Source organism: Gadus morhua, chromosome 16 (assembly GCF_902167405.1).
Source record: "Gadus morhua chromosome 16, gadMor3.0, whole genome shotgun sequence".
NCBI classification, from domain to species: domain Eukaryota; kingdom Metazoa; phylum Chordata; class Actinopteri; order Gadiformes; family Gadidae; genus Gadus; species Gadus morhua.
In genome coordinates, this window is record NC_044063.1 from 4759774 (window position 1) to 4782273 (window position 22500).

The 22500-nt window shown below is 45.7% G+C and overlaps 1 protein-coding gene across 1 annotated transcript in view; it reads left to right on the forward strand.

Annotated features, from left to right (window-relative positions):
- frem2b (FRAS1 related extracellular matrix 2b) overlaps positions 1–22500 on the forward strand; it is a 97477-nt gene that overhangs the window by 36532 nt on the left and 38445 nt on the right. Inside the window, exons 3-6 of the mRNA XM_030381158.1 lie at positions 1460–1606; positions 9052–9282; positions 15312–15437; positions 15897–16148. Of these exons, the coding sequence (XP_030237018.1) occupies positions 1460–1606; positions 9052–9282; positions 15312–15437; positions 15897–16148 (756 nt within the window). The remainder of the gene's footprint in view (positions 1–1459; positions 1607–9051; positions 9283–15311; positions 15438–15896; positions 16149–22500) is intronic.

Here is a 22500-nt window from a genome sequence, read left to right on the forward strand (position 1 = left end):
TGTCATGGTGGTCTTTGTTCTGCTAGCTTTAGCTTAGTTAGCTGTGTCCCAGCTAGCTTGGTTACCACGTCATGGCTACCTTAAGCTTTGTTAACTATGTCCGGGCTTGCATTCTTTTGGATTGCATTCTTTTGGAATATATATTTCCCTTATATTATCAGAAATAAATCCCTGTGGGCTTAGAATTGGGATGGGTTATTCTGCTACCGCCTACCACCAACCACCCAGAGGTCAATCCTGGTACTACAACAGCAGGATCCCTTCTGCCTGAGCCCCACAAATAGATCAGCATGGATGCTTCTTGTGTCTAACAACACAAAGCCAGTGGATTCTGTGCACAATGAGGCCCAGGCACCCTGCAGAGGTTTGTGCCTGTTGTTCCGTGTGCCTGCTGTTTCGTTGGCTAGTCACCTGAATCCCGCTCCCCGCCTCTATTCAGAACAGCCCAAAACACTCAACACTGACAGCTACCGCATGGACGTCTGCTGTCACTCCGCCTCGGACTGTTTGACTGCTTCTGCTCCTCTTTGTGTCCCCATGTGTGTGTTTGTCTTGGTGTCTGTCAGCCTGTGTTTTTGAGGGTTGATGTGGTTTATGAACATGTGTGTGTGTGTGTGTGATGGGGTTTGCAAGTGTGTGCATGCAGGAATGTCCATTTGTGTGATTGTGCATGCATGCATGTGTGTGTGTGTGTATGTGTATGGTGTGACTGGGTTCATGCATGCAATGCGCATGCATGTTTGTGTGCGTGTGCTGGCGTGTGTGTGTGTGTGTGTGTGTGTGTGTGTGTGCGTGTGTGTGTGTGTGTGTGTGTGTGTGTGTGTGTGTGTGTGTGTTCTTTTGATGTTAGTGTGGCTCAGCTCTTTCTCTGGGCAGTGTTGCCCTCTAGGACTCCAGTCCATGTCTTTGAGTGGAGTTTCAGAAGCCCGGGATGAAACAGTCCAGTTCAGACAGGAACGCGTGGAAAACGCCTTTTATCTTAATTATAAATGAAGCAATTAGTCGCTCTTCTTCTCCCCCCTGCGTTCAGCCATCCGCGAAACGCAACAACTCTCCCACACGAGAGTCAGAGTCAACCCTAAAGTGTTGGGATAATGGTTCCAACCCCGGGCTAGTAAAACGGCACATTTTAAAGTGTTTTTCATATCAATGTGTCTAGCATGTTTTGAATAATGATTTGGCTGGCGAAACTCTGTCTTCCTTAATCATATGCTAATATTATAAAGCGCTGCATCACGGTCAGTCATAACAACTGGAACGGTGTTAGCTCAGACGTTTTGGAAACGACCAAGAGAGACTTGTGGCAACTAGCAAGAGAGACTCTGGTTCTGAAGCTTCTCGGGGGGGGGGGAATAAACTTCTCTCTTCTAAGTCCTGGGACTCTGGGGGTTGGAGAGAGAACAGCTCCTGGGCGGAAAAAGGAGTTTACTTTTTTGTGTTTGTTTATTTGTGTCTGCAGGCGGCAACCAGCTGAGGAACCAGCCGTTCCGTCTCAACTGGTCCTGGATCTCCCTGGAGACGGAGTTCTACGTGGTTGATGAGGAGTCTAAAGTGCTGGAGGTGGTTTTGAGGAGGAGGGGCTACCTGGGGGAGACCTCCTTCATCAGTAAGTCAAACTATCAATCGATCTATTGATCGATTGATCTACAAACTCTATTCGTAAAGCTTATTTTTGTGCAAAAGTGCAATACAAATTGTTTAACTATTTAGAAATCTTAAAGGTCCCATGGCATGCTACTTTATGGATGCTTTAATATAGATATTAGTGGGCCCCTAATACAGTATTTGAAGACACACACACACACCAACACACACACATGTGGCGCTCGCACGGTCGTGTCTCATTGGCGGGCCAAATTCTCTGGGCTGGCAAAGCAGAGAAGGGGGAGGTGGCATCTCCCCTTATGACGACATACGGGGAACATTCAAAAACGGAGCGTCTGAACTTTGATTTTTCAAAGACGGAGCAGAAAGCCTGGTGCTCGTTTTACACCCCAAAACATTTCTAGCTACTGGGGGAGCACAGGTAGGCTAGGGGAACTCATATTAATGGTAGAAAATCTCAGAAAGTGACATTTTCATGCCATGGGATTTTTAATGAAAATAAAGTATATATTATTGAGGCGGTAGGGGGTGTCCTGCCCACCGATATCTAAAGGAACAACTGCAGAGATTCCCAACACCCCCAACAACAACCTACCCAATCTAATAACAAGGGAAATAGCACAAAAATATCGGGAAATGCAATGTCTTTAAAATAAGAAGATGTCAGAGAATAGCAGAGACACATTTGAGCGATAGATTTAGCCAAAATATTTTAAGGTTATGTTCGATGTTGTAATTGGTTAGCTTGTGATGCCCGAAGTGTCAGGCCTAGCCATGTGTAGACAGTGAAACCCTTTAGGGTCACCGAGGTCATGACCCCTGAAAGGTTGTTGTTCAAGGTCCGGCTAGACAATGGTTCCAGACTAGTTCTTTGGGGCGTTATGTGCCCTCATGTTAGAGGTCTCACGAGGTCAACATTTAGTCGTTGACGCCACATTTAATGGCCTGCTCGGGTCGTTTGAGGCTGAATGGCCACTAGCTGTCTATTTCGCCAGGGGTTAAAGAGCCTTCCAGAGCTGCTGTCCCCGAGCTAGTAGGAGTTAATTCTGCTAATACCGTCAATTAAGGGATGTGTGACAAACTGAAACCTGGGTTTACAAGGTCATCAAGTATCAGAGTAGGAGGGGTTGTCAAGCTGTGTTAGAGCAGTAGCGTACGACTAACTGCACAGCGCTGATGTGACGTGTATATTTTGTGGTCAGTGGTTCATTCTTTTACTCCCCGAATGATTCATTGAGATCAGGAAAAGATCAACGTAATCCATGTTTAATCTTGCGCTGTCTAACGATTATCATTTTTAATCGCGTTTAATCGCATGGTATTGGTGAGTTAACTCACGATTAATCACATTTTTTACATTTTATTTTAAATACACTCATATTAAAGTGAAATAAGATTATCAAACGGAATGACACATGATAATTCATACCAAATGTACTTCATCAGCAAAAACTAGTCCAAGTGATCTTGAGGGAGTTTTATTGATTTACTCAGTGTGGGTTGATTATGAAACTTACGGAACACCACAGATTTGAGAATTGTAAGCAGGCTGTCACATAGTATAATTGTTATCAGACAGTCACTTACGGCAAGTGAAGTTGAATGTAAAGTAAGTGGAACTAAAATCAAAAATTAATTTTGACATTCTGTGGGGAAAACAAAAATAACACAGAAAAGAAAAAGTGTGTTAATGCGTTAATTGTTATTAATTAAATTAAAATGAGATGTGTTGACGCGATATTATCGCGCTAATTTCATCGCACTGCTGCAACACTGAAATTTACCTTCAGGGTTTAATAGTGTTATCTTATCTCGCTTATCTTAAATAATCTTAATACATATAGGCAAACATAAGCCCATGTCTTGTGTTGTTGGCTGCTTTGAAGTGTCTGAGTAAAGAGGTACTTGTTATTCATTGAATACTCCCCCATTTTTTACACCGATTTATGTATGAATCACTTACCCTGGTAGCTGGATACCTGGAGATGAAGATAAGTCTAACTTATCTCCTGTTATTGTGCCATTCAGTGAGTTTTATCTGACTGTATGTGCCCCTTAGCCGCCACTAGGCACAATATAATTCATCCCAAAGCCTATTATTAATATTTCACACCCCTTCTAGATTCTAGAACAACCAAAAGTGAACATAGACATCCATTGCATTTTTTAACACCTTTCATCTCTTCTCAGTATTTGCTGAAAATGTCATTCCTCAAAAAGTGGACACATCGGCTTTGAAATGGAGAATAATAGCACTTAACATTTTCTTTTTTGGCCATTTTTGCAAAATAACTTGAAATCCTTATCATAACCCACTTACAGCCACTGAGTTAGAAGCACTGACATGAAAATTAAACAAGTCAATCATCTGTGGAACGGGCAGGGCTCGAAAAACTCCAGCCAATGATTTCCAGACCCACCGAGTGACATTGGACAGCAAGTACGTCAATCAAACGGTCGTACTGCACTCCCCCTCCCCCGCTCCCCGCGCGTGACCCCTTCGTGCACGTACTCAAAGTTCGTGACCCAGAGCAAGCTTCTGTTTGTTGTTATCCTGCGGTAGCTACTGGAGCTAGCTAACTAGCTAATGGCTCGCTCTCGCACATCTGTTCGCTCGTGCATGATTGCGCGTCCATGTATTTGGAATGGGTGGAGTCAGAGTCAGCGTTGAAGGAGAGGGGGCAGGACCATTTGAGTTGTGTGTTTTCAAAATCTGCTGGCGTTTCGCAAATCCCATACCCAACCTTTAAGTTACATTGAAAAGCTGATGCACTTGGTTGATGTAGGTACGATTTCAAAGTTTAAAGAGAGAGGAGAAAAGATAATCAACCCAAGGAAAACTTTCTTCGCTCTACGTTTCTTGCTATTGAGACGTTTAGCAATCACACACCTGTGAGTAACATGGAAGATGGGTTTCGTAAATCAATCATGGAAGAAATGCCCTGATTGGTCAGAAATTACCCGGGACTAGTCTAAAATCCAAGTCGTCTCTTACAGAGGAATATGTGTAATCAACCAGAACAGATATTCTCACAGCACATTTCCCTCACTAATAGCTGACAGATGGCTATGGCATTTCTGAATCTTACCATGGGGACCTGTTCTGAAGTCCTTCACTGGCTCTTGAGTTCTTCACAGTGCCACAAGTTCTCCAGAAGTTCTTCACAAGTCGTCCGTGTCGACACAGCCTCAGGAGGAACACAGCACAAGAAGGCCTCGGTGTACCGTAAAATGTCACCGTGCGCACTTCAAAGATACCGCCGCAGAGTCACCCTAGCACCCTAAACGCTCGTCCTCTCCTCAAATTTAATCTCCCTGCTCTTCGTTTCATTTTATGTGCTATTCCTTACGGGCGGTGTTGAGTATGGTGGAATGGTGTTTATGAGGAAGATGGTCTCTCCGTTAACCCTGACTGGGTAACATACACCAGAGCTGCATTGCAATCCCCTGACTCACCCATTCACTCCTCTGCCCGGGAGCGGAGATGAATCTCAGGACCAGAGAAACCGATTCAGGGGTGGAAGCTTCTCTCCCCGGAAGGTGCTTCAGCCTCCCCCCAACGGGGGATCTGAACTGGAGGTTGGGTGAAGCTACGCCATGATGGCTAGACAGTGAGGGAGGGAGAGAGAGAGGGGGGAGGGAAAGTTAGTAATTAAGATATTTAATAACTAACAATGGACGCCATACAATTATTGACATTCACCCATTCAATGTCCTACACACATTCATACACCGACAGCGGGGGTGTATGAATGGGATGTGAGTGGGGGTGGTGAGAGTGGAGCGTACGTGAGCAGGGCTTATGCTAGTTGGTTGGAGGTGGACTTGGGTGATGGGTGATTGGAGGGTGATGTGAATGGGGGTATGTAAACCGGGGTGATGTGAGTCGGAGGATGTGAACTGGGCTGATGTGAGTGGAGGGGGGAGATGTGAGTTGGGCTGATGTGAGTGGGGAGGATGTGAGCTGAGGTGATGGGAGTGGCGGGGTGATGTGAGTGAGGCGGTTGGGAGCGGGGGGGGGGGGGTGATATGAGTGGGGTTTATGTGATTGAGGGATGATGTGAGAGGGGTTGATGTGAGTGCTGTAAGGCGGGGGGGGGGGGCTGTGAGTGATGTGAGCAGGTGGGGTTGCAAGCGGGGGTTCGTTGGGGGGTGATATATGTGTCGGGACGGCGGGGGGGGGGGGGGTTGCCTTGGTGATGCGAGAGGCGCATTGTGGCGAAGACACAAACCCTGGTTGTCTCGCTATGCGGCGGGTCTTTGAAGAGGAGAGAGTCCATTTCATCTCGGCACACACGTGTAGGAGGCCTCTGCTCCTGTCTCGGCTGGCATATCAAAGGCAGCCCTTTCCACCCCCCTTTCTCTCTCTCCGTCTTTCATCAACAAATGAAATAGTAATTTAGTTCTACACCGACCTCGACGGCTCCCCTCTCAGCTGTGTAATCCCTCTGTTTGGTTTCATATCGCCCCCCCCCCCCCCCCCACCCCTCTCTGTCTATCTGTCCAGCAGTCTCTCACTCTCTCTCTCTGCATGTCTCTCTTTGTGTCTTTCTGTGTCGGTCTTTCCTTCTGTCCATCCATTTTGTTATTTTGTTTACTTTCGCATCCCTCCCTCTAGCCTTTAATCTGCTCTTGGCCTTTCGTTTTGCTGCAACTTTCATTTAATCATTGATATTTATTTATTTATTTATTTGTCTATTCATCTTATAGCTTTATCTTATAGACAAACACTGTTATAGAGTGTGTATGTGTATGTTTGTCTATGTGTGTTCTCTGTGTGAATGTGTGTGTGTGTGTGTGCGTGTGCGTGTGCGTGTGTGTGTGTGTGTGTGTGTGTGTGTGTGTGTGTGTGTGTGTGTGTGTGTGTGAATTGGGGTATGTGTGTGGTTTTGCGCGTGTGTTTATCTGTTTTTGTGTTAGGTTAGCTAGCTGGTTTGTTGGATACTAAGTAATTGGTTATTAAGATACTAGGCTAGTTAGTAGCTAGATAGCTAGGTACTGGGTAAAATACTTAGTTGTTAACTGATTGGTAGTAAAATAAACGTATTTGACGATGTGTGAATACTCAGCACAGTTTTAATGATTTCTGAAACGTTGAAAGAAATGTTGTTGAGCATAAATTGAGAGCTTGGATAATACATTCATTCACCTCTAAGGAAACTCTTCTACTGGAGACAGAACAGCTTAGCTAATTACCACCCACAATAGCTGTGTGTGTGTTTGTGTGTGTGTGTGTGTGTGTGTGTGTGTGTGTGTGTGTGTGTGTGTGTGTGTGTGTGTGTGTGTGTGTGTGTGTGTGTGTGTGTGTGTGTGTGTGTGTGTGTTTGTGGCACATTTCAAGGCACTTTGTTCCCAAATCTGCAGATGACTAAAAATGGTTGTCATCCATCATGGGATTCTGTTATTGTGTGTGTGCTTTTTTACAAGGTCATTGAAGTCATATAAATTTGGAGCGATTTCAAAATCTAACTTTAATTAGCATAAAACTAAACATATTAAAGCTCTTGGGAACATACAATCTAATTATGTAATCTATTCATGAATTGACAAGCTGTTGTGAATTCCACCATCGTCTACAACGTCTATATACAAAATATAAATATATTAATATTAATATAAATTCAGGCTCCGTGGGAGTAGGTGTGTGTGTTTTCGGTTTAGCTAATCGTTTCAGCTTCTCAATGCAGGAAAGGAAGAAACATTTCAGTTCTGCGAGCTATAGAACGAACAATCTACACCAAATTAACCTCGCCCACCATATTTATATATTTATAATTAGGGCATTTAGCTGAAGCATTCGTCCAAAGCGACTTACAACAGTTCATACACGGACTGCGGTGTCAACCACACTCGTCTGTAGCAGTTAGGGTTAGGTGTCTTGCTCAGGGACACCTTGACGCTCAGCTAGAGGCTCGGGATCGAACTAGCAACCTTCAGGTTGCAGTGCTCCAGTGCCCACTAGAGCCCTCAGGTCCCCAGGAAGCTGCAGACTCACTCTGCCCAGGGTTTGGCCACAGCACAGAGAAGCAGCTTTTAGTTTGTATCTACCACCACATATCTGGAACTAACTTCCTCAACATCTGAGATGTACCTCAATGGTGTACATACCTACTTTTAAATCAGGGCTAAGGGCTTTTAATTGAATCCTCCACACTAAGTATTAATATTATTTATCTTCTGATCCTTTCATTTGAAACGTATCCTTTCATTTCTTTAATTTTTTTTATGGTTGTCCTTAATCTATCCTTAATCCATGGACAACAGATGTAAATGGGCCTTGTGGCTCGAGTCTGGCTCAATTATATGTTGTGCATTCTCCCTGTCATATAAACGTCAAATAAAAATGAAATAATCGAGTAATCCTTCCTCCCCAAAAAACCATTCACCTTTCAAATCCTGATGTAGGAGCAGGAGGCCATTCTCATGGACCTATGTTACTTTCGCAACGATGGTCAGAAGTGGTAACATTATTTCTGTATCAATCCATTACAATAAAGATGCACTTGGAGTAAAGTTTGCAGGCTGTGTGACTTCCTACCCAAATCCCCAGACCAATGAAACCACTTACCGTCCAATAAAACTGGGAGGATAAACAAAGCTCTTTAAAAGTATTTTTGTTTAGGAGACATAAAAGTGATTTCAGAACTGGGGGGCTGAAATCATGTGTTATTGCTAGTTATGGAAACCACTGTGACTTCCATTGTGTTGGAAGGAGTGCTCTACAAATACAATTATACCATTGTTGATGAACATTTGATTCTGATTGGTCTTTAACGTTCCAAGGGTCTGCATTATGTTTCAACAGCAGGACAACTCTGCCTTTTAACAGTTCTGAATCAATGCAGTACATAAACAACAGCAACCAAATATAACTATCGACCAGCTGTGTCCTTCACAATGCAAAAACAATCTGCTCAAAGCGCTGCGGAAGAATATATGAAATTATTTTAACTTCAGCTGATTAGGTCGATAACAATCCAATCACATTATTGATGAAAGTAAGTTATACCCTATCATTGTGAATAACTGTGGTACAAGCGGATTAAACCAATCCGTGGTGTCCTGGAAAATAGTGTATTTTGACGTTGCCAATCAGGACACCTGGTTCTGGTCTAGTCCTCGCTTAGGCTTGCCTTGGTCAAGACCCGGACCTCCTGGACCGAATGCTATTGATGCTGTTTGTACTGTTTGTCCCGTTTGCCCTGTTTGTTCTGTTTGTCCTTACTTTTGCGTTTACTACAGCATATATTTCTGTTTTCATTAGCACTACTTTGTATTTTTTTATTGTATTGTATTATACACTGTGTCTTCCACTGCTGCTGTGCTGTGGCAAAGGGTTTACCCCTCCGGGGGATTGATAGAGTTGGATCTATCTATGCATCCACGAACCAGAGGGAAGGTTCCCTGGGTGCTTCCTTGTCTCACGTCCTCTCGTTGCCCCCACAGGCATCGGCACCCTGGACGGCACCGCCACCAAGGACAGTGACTTCCGGGGGAAGTCCCAGAAGCAGGTCCAGTTCAACCCCGGTCAGACCACGGCCGTCTGGAGGGTGCGCATTCTGTCGGACGGCGAGTACGAGGAGTCGGAGCGCTTCCAGATCGTTCTGTCTGAACCCGTCATGGCGCTGCTGGAGTTCCCTGAGAAGGCCACGGTGGAGATCCAAGACCCAGGAGACGGTCAGTAGTAGAAGTAGCAGTAGTCGATACTAGTCAGAATCATCGTCGGTGTAGCTAGAAAATGTCTTCAGAGGAGCACAGAATCTGATTGGTGGAAGCGGTTCTGTCTTGGAGGGAGCCCATTGGCTACTCTGAGCTCAGTCTGATGACTTTTTGAGATTAAACAGAAAGCAGGAAATGGGAGGGGCTGGGGGCTACCATGTCCACGCCCCCTTTTTGGCTGATTGGCGTGAAAAGTGAATCGCTTTTTTCCTTTGCCCATAACCAGCCTACCCACCAAATGTATCGTAAATCCCTGCTCGTCTTTCTGCGATACCGTGCTCACGGCGACACTGAAGGGCCAAAAACGTAACCTCCTTGGCGGAGGTATGAATACATTCTACTGATAATGAGCCTTTCATTGGGACCAATATCAAAGCACTGGAGGTATTATAAGTAGAATAGCTCTTGTTTATCACCTTCTGGATGCTTACTGATTGCTGTTTACTATTCAGCAGACGACGACACTAAAAGGGACTCGCGGTGAATACCAAACCAGGTCACTGAGGAGTAAGTAGGGCTTAGACAGTTAACACAGCGACAGGCCGTTAAGGAGCAGGTGGGGGTAAGAAAGTGAAAAGAGAGAGACACGTCATTGGGTAGAAGGTAGACAGGTCATTAAGGAGCAGGAAGGGTGTAAACAGTGAATAAAGCGACCTGTCGTTAAGGTAGGTAGGGGTTTCACAGGGAAAAATACATGTCATTAAGAAGCAGGTAGGGGTGAGAGTGTGAATACAGAGACAGGTCATTAAGGAGCAGCTAGGGGATAGACAGTCGATACAGAGGTAGGTCTGTAAGAAGGAGGTAGGGGTTAGACAGTCGATACAGAGGTAGGTCTCTTAGGAGCAGGTAGGGGTTAGACAGTGGATACAGAGGTAGGTCATTAAGAAGCAGGTAGGGGTTAGACAGTGGATACAGAGGTAGGTCATTAAGAAGCAGGCATGGGTGAGAGTGTGAATACTGAGACAGGTCATTGAGGAGCAGGCCGGGGTTAGACAGTGAAAATACATGTCTAAAAGTAGCAGGTAGGGGTTATACAGTGAACACAGACACAGGTCATTAAAGAGGAGGTAGGTGATCCTATCATTGAATTGGATGCAATTAAATTAAATACAATTGGAATTGTTTTATTTTGATAGATTTGGAGTAAACTCCCACCACTGATTCAAACAGTATCCATTGGTCTCCATGACATTTACGAGTTTATTTGGTGAGTTCAGCGTCTTCTCTGGTCTGACCAGAGACACACGGTTCATCACGGCATGCACAAAACAAAAACCAACAACAGACTAGCCAGGGAATGTTAATGGCTATGCTGATGTTGTTGTTTGTGTGTTGAACAGAACAACCTGCAAGGAGAAGAATAGAGGCAGCAGATTGTGTCTAGCAGCGGGGAAACTGCCTCGCTGCTTCCTGCATGAATCGAATCCGAATAAAATAATCTACAATTGCGGGTTTATGCTAATTCACATGTTTGCTTGGTGCTTTTTTCCCCCAAAACACAAAACACTCTCCCGAGTGTTATTATAATAACTGGCAGCTATCTTTTTTATTGTTCGAGGACTTTCAAATCGTTGCCCTCTTTGCTTGAACAGACCTCGCCTTATGCTGGTTTATCTAAACCTATATGTATATTTACCTTCTCATTATACAGTTTCCAACTGAACCCTGTTCCAGCTGCCCTCAAGGGTTAGCGCTATGTTGTTGTGGCTTATTATGATGCAAGGCACCGGTTGGATTAATTAATTCATTTCATTTGGGCGGCGTCTGTGTGCCCGTAGAACGTGGCAGCCGTAGGGGAGCTGCGGTCCTGGCGTGCGGGGTTTATAATTCATGAGCCGTGAAGCCCGAGGTGTGAGAGCGGAGAGCTGTGGTTTATAGATCAGGGCAGGTTGCCGACCACATCGTTAACAAACCTGGGGATAAACCTGCTGGGGGGAGGGAGAGAGGAGGGGGGAGGGGGGGGGAGGAAGTCAGGGTGGGAGGCAGATACCGATATCTGACTCATGGTAGTGGCAGAGAGAGAGAGAGAGGAGGGAGACGAGGGAGAAGGAGGTGGGAGAGAAAGGGAGTGGGGCCAGGTGGGGATGCGAGGAGGTACAGCGAAAGGGGGGAGCAGAAGGGAGTGAGGAGTAAGTAAGGGTGGGAGGGGGGGAGAGGATGGAGGGGGAGCGAGGGAGAGGGAGAGAGATAGAGGAGGGATGGGGAGAAAGTGGAAGAGCAGAAGAGAGGAGATGAGGAAGGGGGAGAAAGAGAGAGAGAGAGGATAAAGAGAAGGCAGACGAGGCTGGAGGGGAGATGGACATTGGGATAAGGGTAAGGAGGGCATGGGAGAGGAGGGGTGAGGTGGCATATAGGTGTGGGTAAAGTGATGGCAGGGCTGGGGATTTGGGGGCGACGTGATTCGGGAGGAGGCGGCGACGAAGGTGGTCAAACGGAGGAGACACGCCGGCTAACGACTCATGATGGCTCCGATGTGGAGAGCCATCGCCCAGCTGTACCCTGAGGAAATCCAAATGTGTGTGGTGTATAAATATATGCAAATATACATTACGCACGGACCTATATTGTATTACATGCAGAGCGTCTGCTTGCCCGCTTGATAAATGCCAAGGGGATGCGCACGCGTCTATTTGCTCTTTTCCTAGATAGCGTTCTCTCGTCTCGATAGCATTCTCTGCGTGTCTGGGGCGGGTGAGGGCTCCGGCGTTCCCTGGGGGACGGTCCGAGTAGCCGACGCGCTGTCTCTGCGCGTTACGCTGCGAATCAGTCATCGGCCCGAGCGGGGAGTTTGTTTAGATAAGCGGGGAGGCGAGCGAGCCGATCCCAGGTTCTGATCAAAGAGCCGGGGAGCGATGCAGGAACTCAGGAACGAGGGCAGATATTTAATGAGATTTCTCATTAGGGCTCCGCGTGGCAGAGAGCCGCAAGCCGGGCGCCTTCGACCGGCTCTTCCGGTGCTGCCGAGGCCCACTCGCGGCAGATAACCCCCGTGTTATCACCCCCCCTCACTCCTCCTCTCTCTGCTCGCCCCCTCGCCGACCGCGTTGACCGGGTCGCCTGCCAGCCCCTCTCAGTATCTCCTGGAGAGGCCCTGCACCTGGGGACCAGCCGGTGGTGCAGGGCCAACATTAACCCCGTTCTCCATTTTGCGGCGGGTAACATCGGACGCTGTTCGGTTCTTCGCTGGCGTTTCAACGTTTTTTTTTTTACGATCAAACACAAGTACAGAAGGGAAAGTAGAACGAGGCAAAGCAAACAGAGCATGTGGTGTAGCACTGATCTACAGCTTATGTAAATAAAAAAATAAGTGTAGATACAGGGAAGAATTTACATGCATACCTTATGGTCTTTCTGGTGTAATTTATGCACATTTTTATATGCAAATGTGCTTTATTTACATGCATACGTTTTTGGAATCTAAGCACCTTTGGCGATATCTTTATTGCCCAGCGGTACTTCTGTATTCAGATTTTTTACCCACATTTATTATTATTATTCTTTTTCTGTTTCATTATGTTGAGCAGTGCAATTGTAACAGAAATTATTTCCCCCAGGATTAATACCCAGAGATTTCAAGTATTCTCAATGTAAATCTATATCTGAGTGATATCCATATGTATGTGTATGTATATATATATATATATATATATATATATATATATATATATATATATATATATATATATATATATATATATATATATGTATATATATATATATATATATATATATATATATATATATATATATATATATATATATGTATATATATATATATATATGTATATATGTATATATATATATATATATATGTGTATATATATATATATATATATATGTATGTATATATATATATATATATATATATATATATATATATATATATATATATGAGTGCTGTAAATTTAACTCGTTATTAACGGCGTTAACGCAAACCAATTTTAACGGCAATATTGTTAGTAATCAGCCCGACAGCCCCGAAACATTAACGGCCCACCGGGAATTCTCCCGACTCTCCCGATTACCACTCCGCCACCGTGTGTGTGTGTGTGTGTGTGTGTGTGTGTGTGTGTGTGTGTGTGTGTGTGTGTGTGTGTGTGTGTGTGTGTGTGTGTGTGTGTGTGTGTGTGTGTGTGTGGGCGTTATTAGATAGCCTGGTAATGTGTATAGGCCTACGTACGGTATAATATTCATAGGCCTACCACTGTCATGCACCTACCCGATGTCAAGTGGACCGGGTTGATTCACTGCGGGTCTCTCTTCTCACTGTCCTTCTCAACACTCTCTGATCTCACTAAAAGGCTAGCAGCACGAAATCAAGGGTTATTTAGAATAGAAAAAAATGTGCGATTAATCGCAAGTTAACTATGACATTAACGCGATAAAATATTTGAATCGCTTGACAGCACTAATATATATATATATATATATATATATATATATATATATATATATATTTATACAAATATGTTCCATTTGACTGATATTTACACTGATATGTGTTATATCTCATAGATACATGTTATATGTGACATGTCTCTCTCCATGCTGTGCTCCTCCAGAGTCCAATGTGTTCCTTAAAATGTTATATTTGACTAATGCATGTTGTATGTATATGTATATGTCTCTCCATGCTGGACTCCGTCATGTTCTATATGACTGATACATGTTCAGGAGTGGCTGGTGGTGATATTGGGTAGGGGGGTTAACAATGCATTAAGCCTAGTGCCAATACCCATTAATAGTTCACGCTGCAGAAACAACAAAAATCACATCCGAGGTACAGTCCAGAGATACAGCAACAAGTTACAGCAATTAATAATGCTCTATAAACAATTAGATAAGTAGGCTACAAACATGTTGTGATGGGAAAAGTTTCTCTCACTCACTCACTCACTCACTCACTCACTCACTCACTGACTCACTGACTCACTCACTCACTCACTCACTCACTCACTCACTCACTGACTCACTCACTCACTGACTCACTGACTCACTGCCTCACTCACTCACTCACTCACTCACTCACTCACTCACTCACTCACTCACTCACTCACTCACTCACTCACTCACTCACTCACTCACCCACTCACCCACTCACTCACTGACTCACTGACTCACTCACTCACTGACTCACTGACTCACTCACTCACTCACTGACTCACTGACTCACTCACTCACTCACTCACTCACTCACTCACTCACTCACTCACTCACTCACTCTCACACACACACACACAAACACACACACACACACACACACACACACACACACACACACACACACACACACACACACACACACACACACTACAAATCGTGTTCGCACTGTAAGAAAGCACTCCTAGCTACGCTTGCCGTTAGCCAGTCTTTCCTTTCGAAACAAGAGATGCAAAAATGAACGATTTAGTCGCGTGTCCTTTTGTTTAATCTGAACATCGTTTGGCCGATGTGCCACCAGTCTCTTTATTTCATTTTTTTCTTCTAAAGACATCAACGAAAACGCCATTGTTGTCAACACTTTTTTCTCCCGCCTCCAACAGTGACAGTCAACAGTGAGAGTCACTGTCACTGTTGGTCTGGGCTATATTAATTTAGCCCAAATGGTCTCTAAATCAAGGGGGTATGTCATAACACCTGTCAATCACGATTGGACACCGATTGGATGCTGATTTTCTTAAGCGTGGGCTTAGAAAAGTCAGCCCAGGCAGATCATCTGGGCTGACTTTTCTAAGCCCACACGACATATCTTTATGTCCCTCCTGCGTTTTTTGTGATTATTTGGTGCTGTTGCTTCTCCCGTTGCACCAAAATCAACCAATTCTAAGTTTTAGTAATTCAAATATTTTAATATTTTCAATTTATTTAATAATGTCCTCATGATTATTGTCAAAGATAGGGAGGGCTTAGCCCCAGCACCCCATTGATACCAGCCGTCCCTGTACATGTTATATGTGACGCGACTCTCTGTGCGCTGTGCTCCCCAGAGTCCAGCGTGTTCTTCCCCTCGGCGCTCTACAGCGTCCAGGAGGACGTGGGGGGCCTCCTGGTCCCCGTCCGACGGAGCGGGGACGTCAGCCAGGAACTCCTGGTCGTCTGCTACACCCAGCAAGGTGTGTGTCTGTGTGTGTCTGTGTGTGTGTGTGTGTGCATGTGGGAGTATGTGTGTGCGTGTTCGTGTGTATGTGTGAGTGTAATCATGCTCAGATGTGTGTGTGCGTGTGTGTGTATGAAAAACGCTTCAAATAAACTCTCTGTAAGCCTTCATAACTCTTGTGTTGTGTTGTGTGTGTGTGTGTGTGCATGTGCATTTGTGTGTGTCTGTCTGTGTGTGCGTGCATGTGGCTCTTTGTGTTTATGTGTGCGTTTGTGTGCCTGTGTCTGTATGTGTGTGCATGTGTCTCTTTGTGTTTGTGTGTGTGTGTGTGTTGCGTGTGTGTATGAAAGATGATTCAAATAAAGCCGCTACCCTTTAAACCAGCCACTAAAGTACCTCTTCAACAACTGTGTGTGTGTGTGTGTGTGTGTGTGTGTGTGTGTGCGTGCGCGTGAACCTGTATTCGTAACCATAGCGACAGCGACGGGCACTGTCCCCACCTCGGTCCTCTCCTACTCGGACTACATCTCGCGCCCGGAGGACCACCGCAGCACGCTGCGCTTCGAGCGCGGCGAGGTGGAGAAGGCGTGCCGCGTGGTGGTCATCGACGACTCGCTGTACGAGGAGGAGGAGAGCTTCAACGTCAGCCTCAGCATGCCCGTGGGAGGTCGCCTGGCAACCCACTACCCCAGCGCCAGGGTCGCCATCCTGCCCCACGCAGAGGACGGTAAGACGTCAGGCGCTTCAACGCCCTTATAGGGTCACCTGTCGCCTGTCACCTGGCGCTTCAACGCCCTTATAGGGTCACCTGGCGCTTCAACGCCCTTATAATGTCACCTGCACCTACCGCTTCAACGCCCGTAAAGGGTCACCTGTCACCTGTCACCTGGCGCTTCCAACGCCCTTATAGGGTCACCTGTCACCTGAAGCTTCAACGCCCTTATAGGGTCACCTACCGCTTCAGCGCCCTTATAAGGTCACCCGTCACCTGTCACCTGTCACCTGCTGCTTCAACGCCCTTATAGGTTCACCTATCACCTGGCGCTTCAACGCCCTTATAGGGTCACCTGTCACCTGTCCCCTGGCACTTCAACGCCGTTATAGGGTCACCTGGCTCAACCACGCCCTTATAGGGTCACCTGTCACCTGGAGCTTCAACGCCTTTATATGGTCACCTGTCACCTTGCGCTTAAACGGCCTTAGAGAGCCAGGGACCCCAGTGTTTCAAATGGAATTCGGACACTATGTGATTTAAGAAAATGTGTTTTGGGCTGAGAGTTTTAGGAAAGAGGGGGGAGTGTTATCCCCATGGTTACGCTCCACACCAACTTTATGATCCTATTTTAGTACCGTCGTTGTGTAACTGTTATGAGTGTTGTAATATGCAATGTTTTACATGAAATCCACCACACACCATTGCATTGTACTATAGGTGTCCGAAAAGCCTTACCTTTTGAAGTGGGTATTAAATAAGTTGCTGCTTAGGTGAAGCTTCAATATCTGCGCACACCGTGTCCCAAAAAGCCCAAATTTCTCGCGAAGCAGAGAAAGTTCACAAAGTATTTTGGGGAGAATCACTAAGACAACAAATTTTACTTCTATTTTACCCTCAATTGCAGACTTATTTCAGTTAAAGTGGTAAATGGCAAATATTACTATGTTGACGATCATATAAGACAAATGACCACAGTAAAAAATACAAAAAAGTGGTTTGGGTTCACTGGCTCAGGTGTTCTAATGCCCGTATTTGGTCAGCTAGCAGGAAGCTCAGGTGTTCTAATGCCCGTATTTGGTCAGCTAGCAAGAAACTCAGGTGTTCTAATGCCAGTATTTGCTTAGCTTGCAGGAAGCTCAGTCCTTTTAACACCCTTGTATCATCGAGGAAGAGTTAGGTCAGTCATATATTGGGGTTAGGTAATAATAATAATAATAATAATAATAATAATAAATGAAATTTATATATCTATTTAGCTATATAGTTATTTATATATATTTATAATGATGGTAAAGTTTTGGCTAGGCTATGTTAAGGTCATGGTAAAGTACTACATCGGTAAGGGTTAGGTCAGGTTATGTTTTGGTTATGTTATGGATTCAGGAATGGTTCATAAGTGATTGTTAGGTAATGGTTGAAGGATTATTAGGGATTGGTTAAGCAATTAGTTAATTGTGAGGTAATGTTATGAGTTATTGTTTATAAACCTTTCGGTAAGATAGAAGTTAGGATAAAGGAATACTGTGGTAATCAGAAGAAGGAGCACCTTTTATTTGAGCTAGTACACAACAGTATTTGTTTTCTGCATCGGAGCCATGATTAGCTGCAGCACTTGGAGCAGCGGGCAGCCCTTTTCACATCACCCTGGGACCCACTCCACATCTACCGCTGCTGCCTTGGTCAAGAGCGCAGGCCCGGGTATTAACCTACAATGTATGTCTAATGGTGTGGAGGAAACTGGAGAGCCCAGAGGAAACCCGTGTTAAGCCAGGGAGAACATAAATGCCCCCACCCGGACTCGAACCAAGAACCTTCTTGCTGTGAGACAGCAGCGCCTCACAGCAAGAAGTAACCGGGTAACTGATGGTAAGGAATGGTATTCCTATGGTGAAGTCGTGGTTAAATCATGGTTAAGTTATGTATTGGCTGGGTAATGTTGAAGTCATGGTTGAGGGCGGCAGTAGCTCAGGAGGTAGAGCTGTGTGGCTGGTAACCTGAAGGTTGTTGGTTGCTCCTAGCTGAGTGTCGAGGTGTCCTTGAGCAAGGCACCTAGCCCTAACTGCTCCTGACGAGCTGGCTGTCGCCTTGCATGGTTGACTCCGCCGTCGGTGTGTGAATGTGTGCGTGAATGGTGAATGTGAGGCAATGTGTTACAATGTGATTGTAAAGCGCTTTGGGTGGCCAATGGTTAGAAAAGCGCTATATAAATGCAGTCCATTTACATTTAAGTCATGGTTAGTAAAGTCTTGGCTAGGCTATGTTGAAGTCATGGTTAGTAAAGTCTTGGCTAGGCTATGTTGAAGTCATGGTTAGTAAAGTCTTCGCTAGGCTATGTTGAAGTCATGGTTAGTAAAGTCTTGGCTAGGCTATGTTGAAGTCATGGTTAGTAAAGTCTTGGCTAGGCTATGTTGAAGTCATGGTTAGTAAAGTCTTGGCTAGGCTATGTTGAAGTCATGGTTAGTAAAGTCTTGGCTAGGCTATGTTGAAGTCATGGTTAGTAAAGTCTTGGCTAGGCTATGTTGAAGTCATGGTTAGTAAAGTCTTGGCTAGGCTATGTTCAAGTCATGGTTAGTAAAGTCTTGGCTAGGCTATGTTGAAGTCATGGTTAGTAAAGTCTTGGCTAGGCTATGTTGAAGTCATGGTTAGTAAAGTCTTGGCTAGGCTATGTTGAAGTCATGGTTAGTAAAGTCTTGGCTAGGCTATGTTGAAGTCATGGTTAGTAAAGTCTTGGCTAGGCTATGTTGAAGTCATGGTTAGTAAAGTCTTGGCTAGGCTATGTTGAAGTCATGGTTAGTAAAGTCTTGGCTAGGCTATGTTGAAGTCATGGTTAGTAAAGTCTTGGCTAGGCTATGTTGAAGTCATGGTTAGTAAAGTCTTGGCTAGGCTATGTTGAAGTCATGGTTAGTAAAGTCTTGGCTAGGCTATGTTGAAGTCATGGTTAGTAAAGTCTTGGCTAGGCTATGTTGAAGTCATGGTTAGTTGAAGTCCAAGCGCACCCTAACCAAGCAGAGTGCTCGCCACCTGGTTTCTACCAGAGAGATGTGGCTCTGGGTGAGGTGTGGTTCTGTGAGTGTCAGGGGTGTGTGTTGCTGTCAGCTCTTCAGACTGACAAGATTTCATTAAAGTGGTGTGAAATAATTGCTTTGCTCAACACCGCCACTCATTTGTGCTGAACCTATTTCATCTACATTTTAATGCCTCCGACAAACATTCTGAGCGGATAAAAAACACATTTGGATTTGTTTCTTCCGGTTTTTGATTTACACATAAAGCCACACTTTAAAAGTGAGGGACGGACCTTTATTGGGTTTTGCTGAAGACTTACTTGTGTATTCCAGCACTTTCCGCTCCTTTATGGATGAGCAGCAGAACTTTATGCATGATGCACAAAGCCTTAAATTGGTTTCTGTAAGTTATAATTACAGGTTGAAATTATGCATTTTCTTGCAGTACAAATTGAAGAATGGGCAATTAGTGTGTGTGTGTGCGTGTGTGAGTGTGTGTGTGTGTGTGTGTGCTTGTGTGCGCAATCCTGAGGTCTCTCCTCTATCTATTCTGTATCTTTCTCTCTTTGCCTGCATTCTCCCTGCCTTCCACAACACACTCCTCCCTAGACAACAAAGCGTATTAATAATATATATATATATATATATTAAGTAATTAAACAGGATTGAGCCTTTTATCCAAAGGGATATTTCTAATTCAGATACATGTCATCAGGTGTTAGGAGCTGGTGGGGGTAGGGCTATCTTGCCCGACCAGGCCTACGGGGTGAACGGGGATCGAACCCGGTTTTCTTCCAGCTGGGAGTGGAGCAGCCTTCGACCTGCTCCGCTGTTCCCCGGCCCTGTAGCGGGGGGGAAGGGTCCGTCTCTTCCCATGAATAAGAAGCACTCCTCTAAAGCCGGATTGTTGGAGTGGTACAATATTTAATTCACGATTCCACAGTTTAATAACCGGAGCCGTAAAAGGCTCCGGCGGTGTGGAAGGGAAAACTTTTTATGTACCACGGGGAAAAAGAGAAGGAATAGGAACAAAGTTTGAGTTTATTTGAGTTACCGAGTAGCCATGCTTTTTCTCTGCTCTCTTCTCACTTGAGTGATATGGATGCAGTTTTAAACAGCTGTTACAATATCCAGTACGATGCAGAAAAACAAGGCTTGATATCCTAGATATAATCGTGTATAGATAAAGATGATGCTTACAGAATAATCATGTCCTTTTTTTCCTCATTTCTAGTTTTGACTTCTAGATTACAGTTTTGAGGACTATTCAGGGAGCGGTCTTCCAGGCGCCAGTTCATTTGTTTGTTCAGTTCTTTGGTAGCGGAGCTTGTCGCGGTAACACACTCAAACTGTTGAAATGATTAATCTTTGTTTTACTGAAGTAACATCATGCGGACAGGATGTGATGATGGATGAGGAAAGTGAGATGAAGTGTCACTTGTAGATTTGACATCCTCCTCTCTGTTCTCTCTTCTCTGCCCCTCTCCTTTCCTCTCACATTTCTTCTCCCCTTCTCTCTCTCCTCTCTCTCTCTCCTCTCTCTCCTCTCTCTCCCCAACCCTCCTCTTTGCTCTTCCGCCCCCTCCTCCCTTTCTCTCTCCTCCTTGTCTCCTCTCCTCTCTCTTCTTCCCTTCTCTCCTCTCCCCGTCTCCTAGGCCTCTAGTCCCCTCGCTTCTAAGTGTACAAACATCACCAGATGAGTTCCACCTGTCCTAGGTGGGAGATAGGGCAGGAGTTGGGGGGGCATTGCGTGTTTGGAATGCTCTTCTGCGCGGCGATCCACTAACGGAGGGGAGAGGTCGCGTAACCCGAGACCCGACCCTTGACCTCCTCCATGCACGGGGGCATCGGCGCGCGGATCCCTGGACAAGCGTTGAGACAAACAGGTTTTTAATAGGGAGAGGAGGGACAGCGGGCAGGGGAGGGACAGACGGGGGGGGGAGAGAGAGGTGGGACTGGGGGAGAAGGTGAAAGAGGGGGAGAGATAGGAAAGAGAGGTGGGAGAGGGGGATAAGGTGAAAGGGGGGGAGGGGGAGGGAGATGGGGGAGAGGAGGGATAGGAGAGAAGGGAGAGAGAGAGGGGTTTGGGGGGGAAGGTTACAGGGGGGGGTGGATGGATCGGAGAGAGAGGTGGGAAAGGGTGTAGAAGGAAGGAGAGGAGAGCAGGGAGAGTGGGAGAGAAAGGAGAGGAGAGATGGGGTAGGAGAGAGAAAGGGGGAGAGGGAGAGGGGGGAGAGTAAGGGGAGGGGACGGGCCAATGATGACCGCACACCAGCGAGCAGGAAGAGCATCATCGATGCAACGCAACCGTTGAAATATTCACGAGCACGAGGACCGTTGCATTCACTGGTGGCATGGAGTGCAGGTTCAACTCTTTGGTATCCATGGTAACCAGGGTAGTGGCCTGAGTAAAACCTGTAAATTATTCCCCGGGAAGTCCACCACAACACAACACAACATTCACTGCACAAATCGGTCAACACACAACGCAAGCATCCAGAATGCAAAGCCACACAAAGCAACGCAACGCAAACGTTTGAGAAGGAGACGCAGGAAACCTCCGCTTTGGAGTTTCAGGCTGTGAGGTGCAGAGGTCAGAGGTCAAGGGGGAGGTTGAGTGAAGTGCGGGCACTCATGGTCGCAATAAGATTAGATTATCCCTTCATTTGAGGCGAGCCCAAGGGGAAAGCACACGCACACATAAGGAACACACACACACGCATGCACACACGCACACACACACACACACACACACACACACACACACACACACACACACACACACACACACACACACACACACACACACACACACACACACATACTCACCCACTTATAGACGAGGAAGTAATGAGCTGATTGTACTCATTCCTGGGAGAGGAAGGCTTGCTATGTCGGAGCCCGGCTCTCCACCAATCAGGGCAGGATTAGTTGAAGATACCATAAATGCTGTTTCTGCTGCAGACTCTCAGGCTGCAGCACAAAGCTCTCCGGGAAGGCCAGCGCATACCTGAGAGATAACATGCAAACATTTGCATGCAGACCCTCACACACACATATGGTGTGCACACATCCACACCTACACATTGCATGCAGATGCACACGTATTTGTGTGCAAATGTGCCTTTAATATGTATTGGATAATAATCCTTTCTCTCCCTCTCTTCTTCCCTCTCCGCTCACTCGCTCCCTCTCTCTGTCTCTCTCTCTTTCTCCCCCACTCTCTTTCTCCCTTTTCCTCCCTCTCTCGCTCCCTCTTTCTTTCTCTCTCTCTCTCTCTCTCTCTCTCTCTGGCTCTCGCTCTCTTGCTCCCTTTCCCTCCCTCTCTCGCTCCCTTTTCTTCCCTCTCTCGCTCCCTC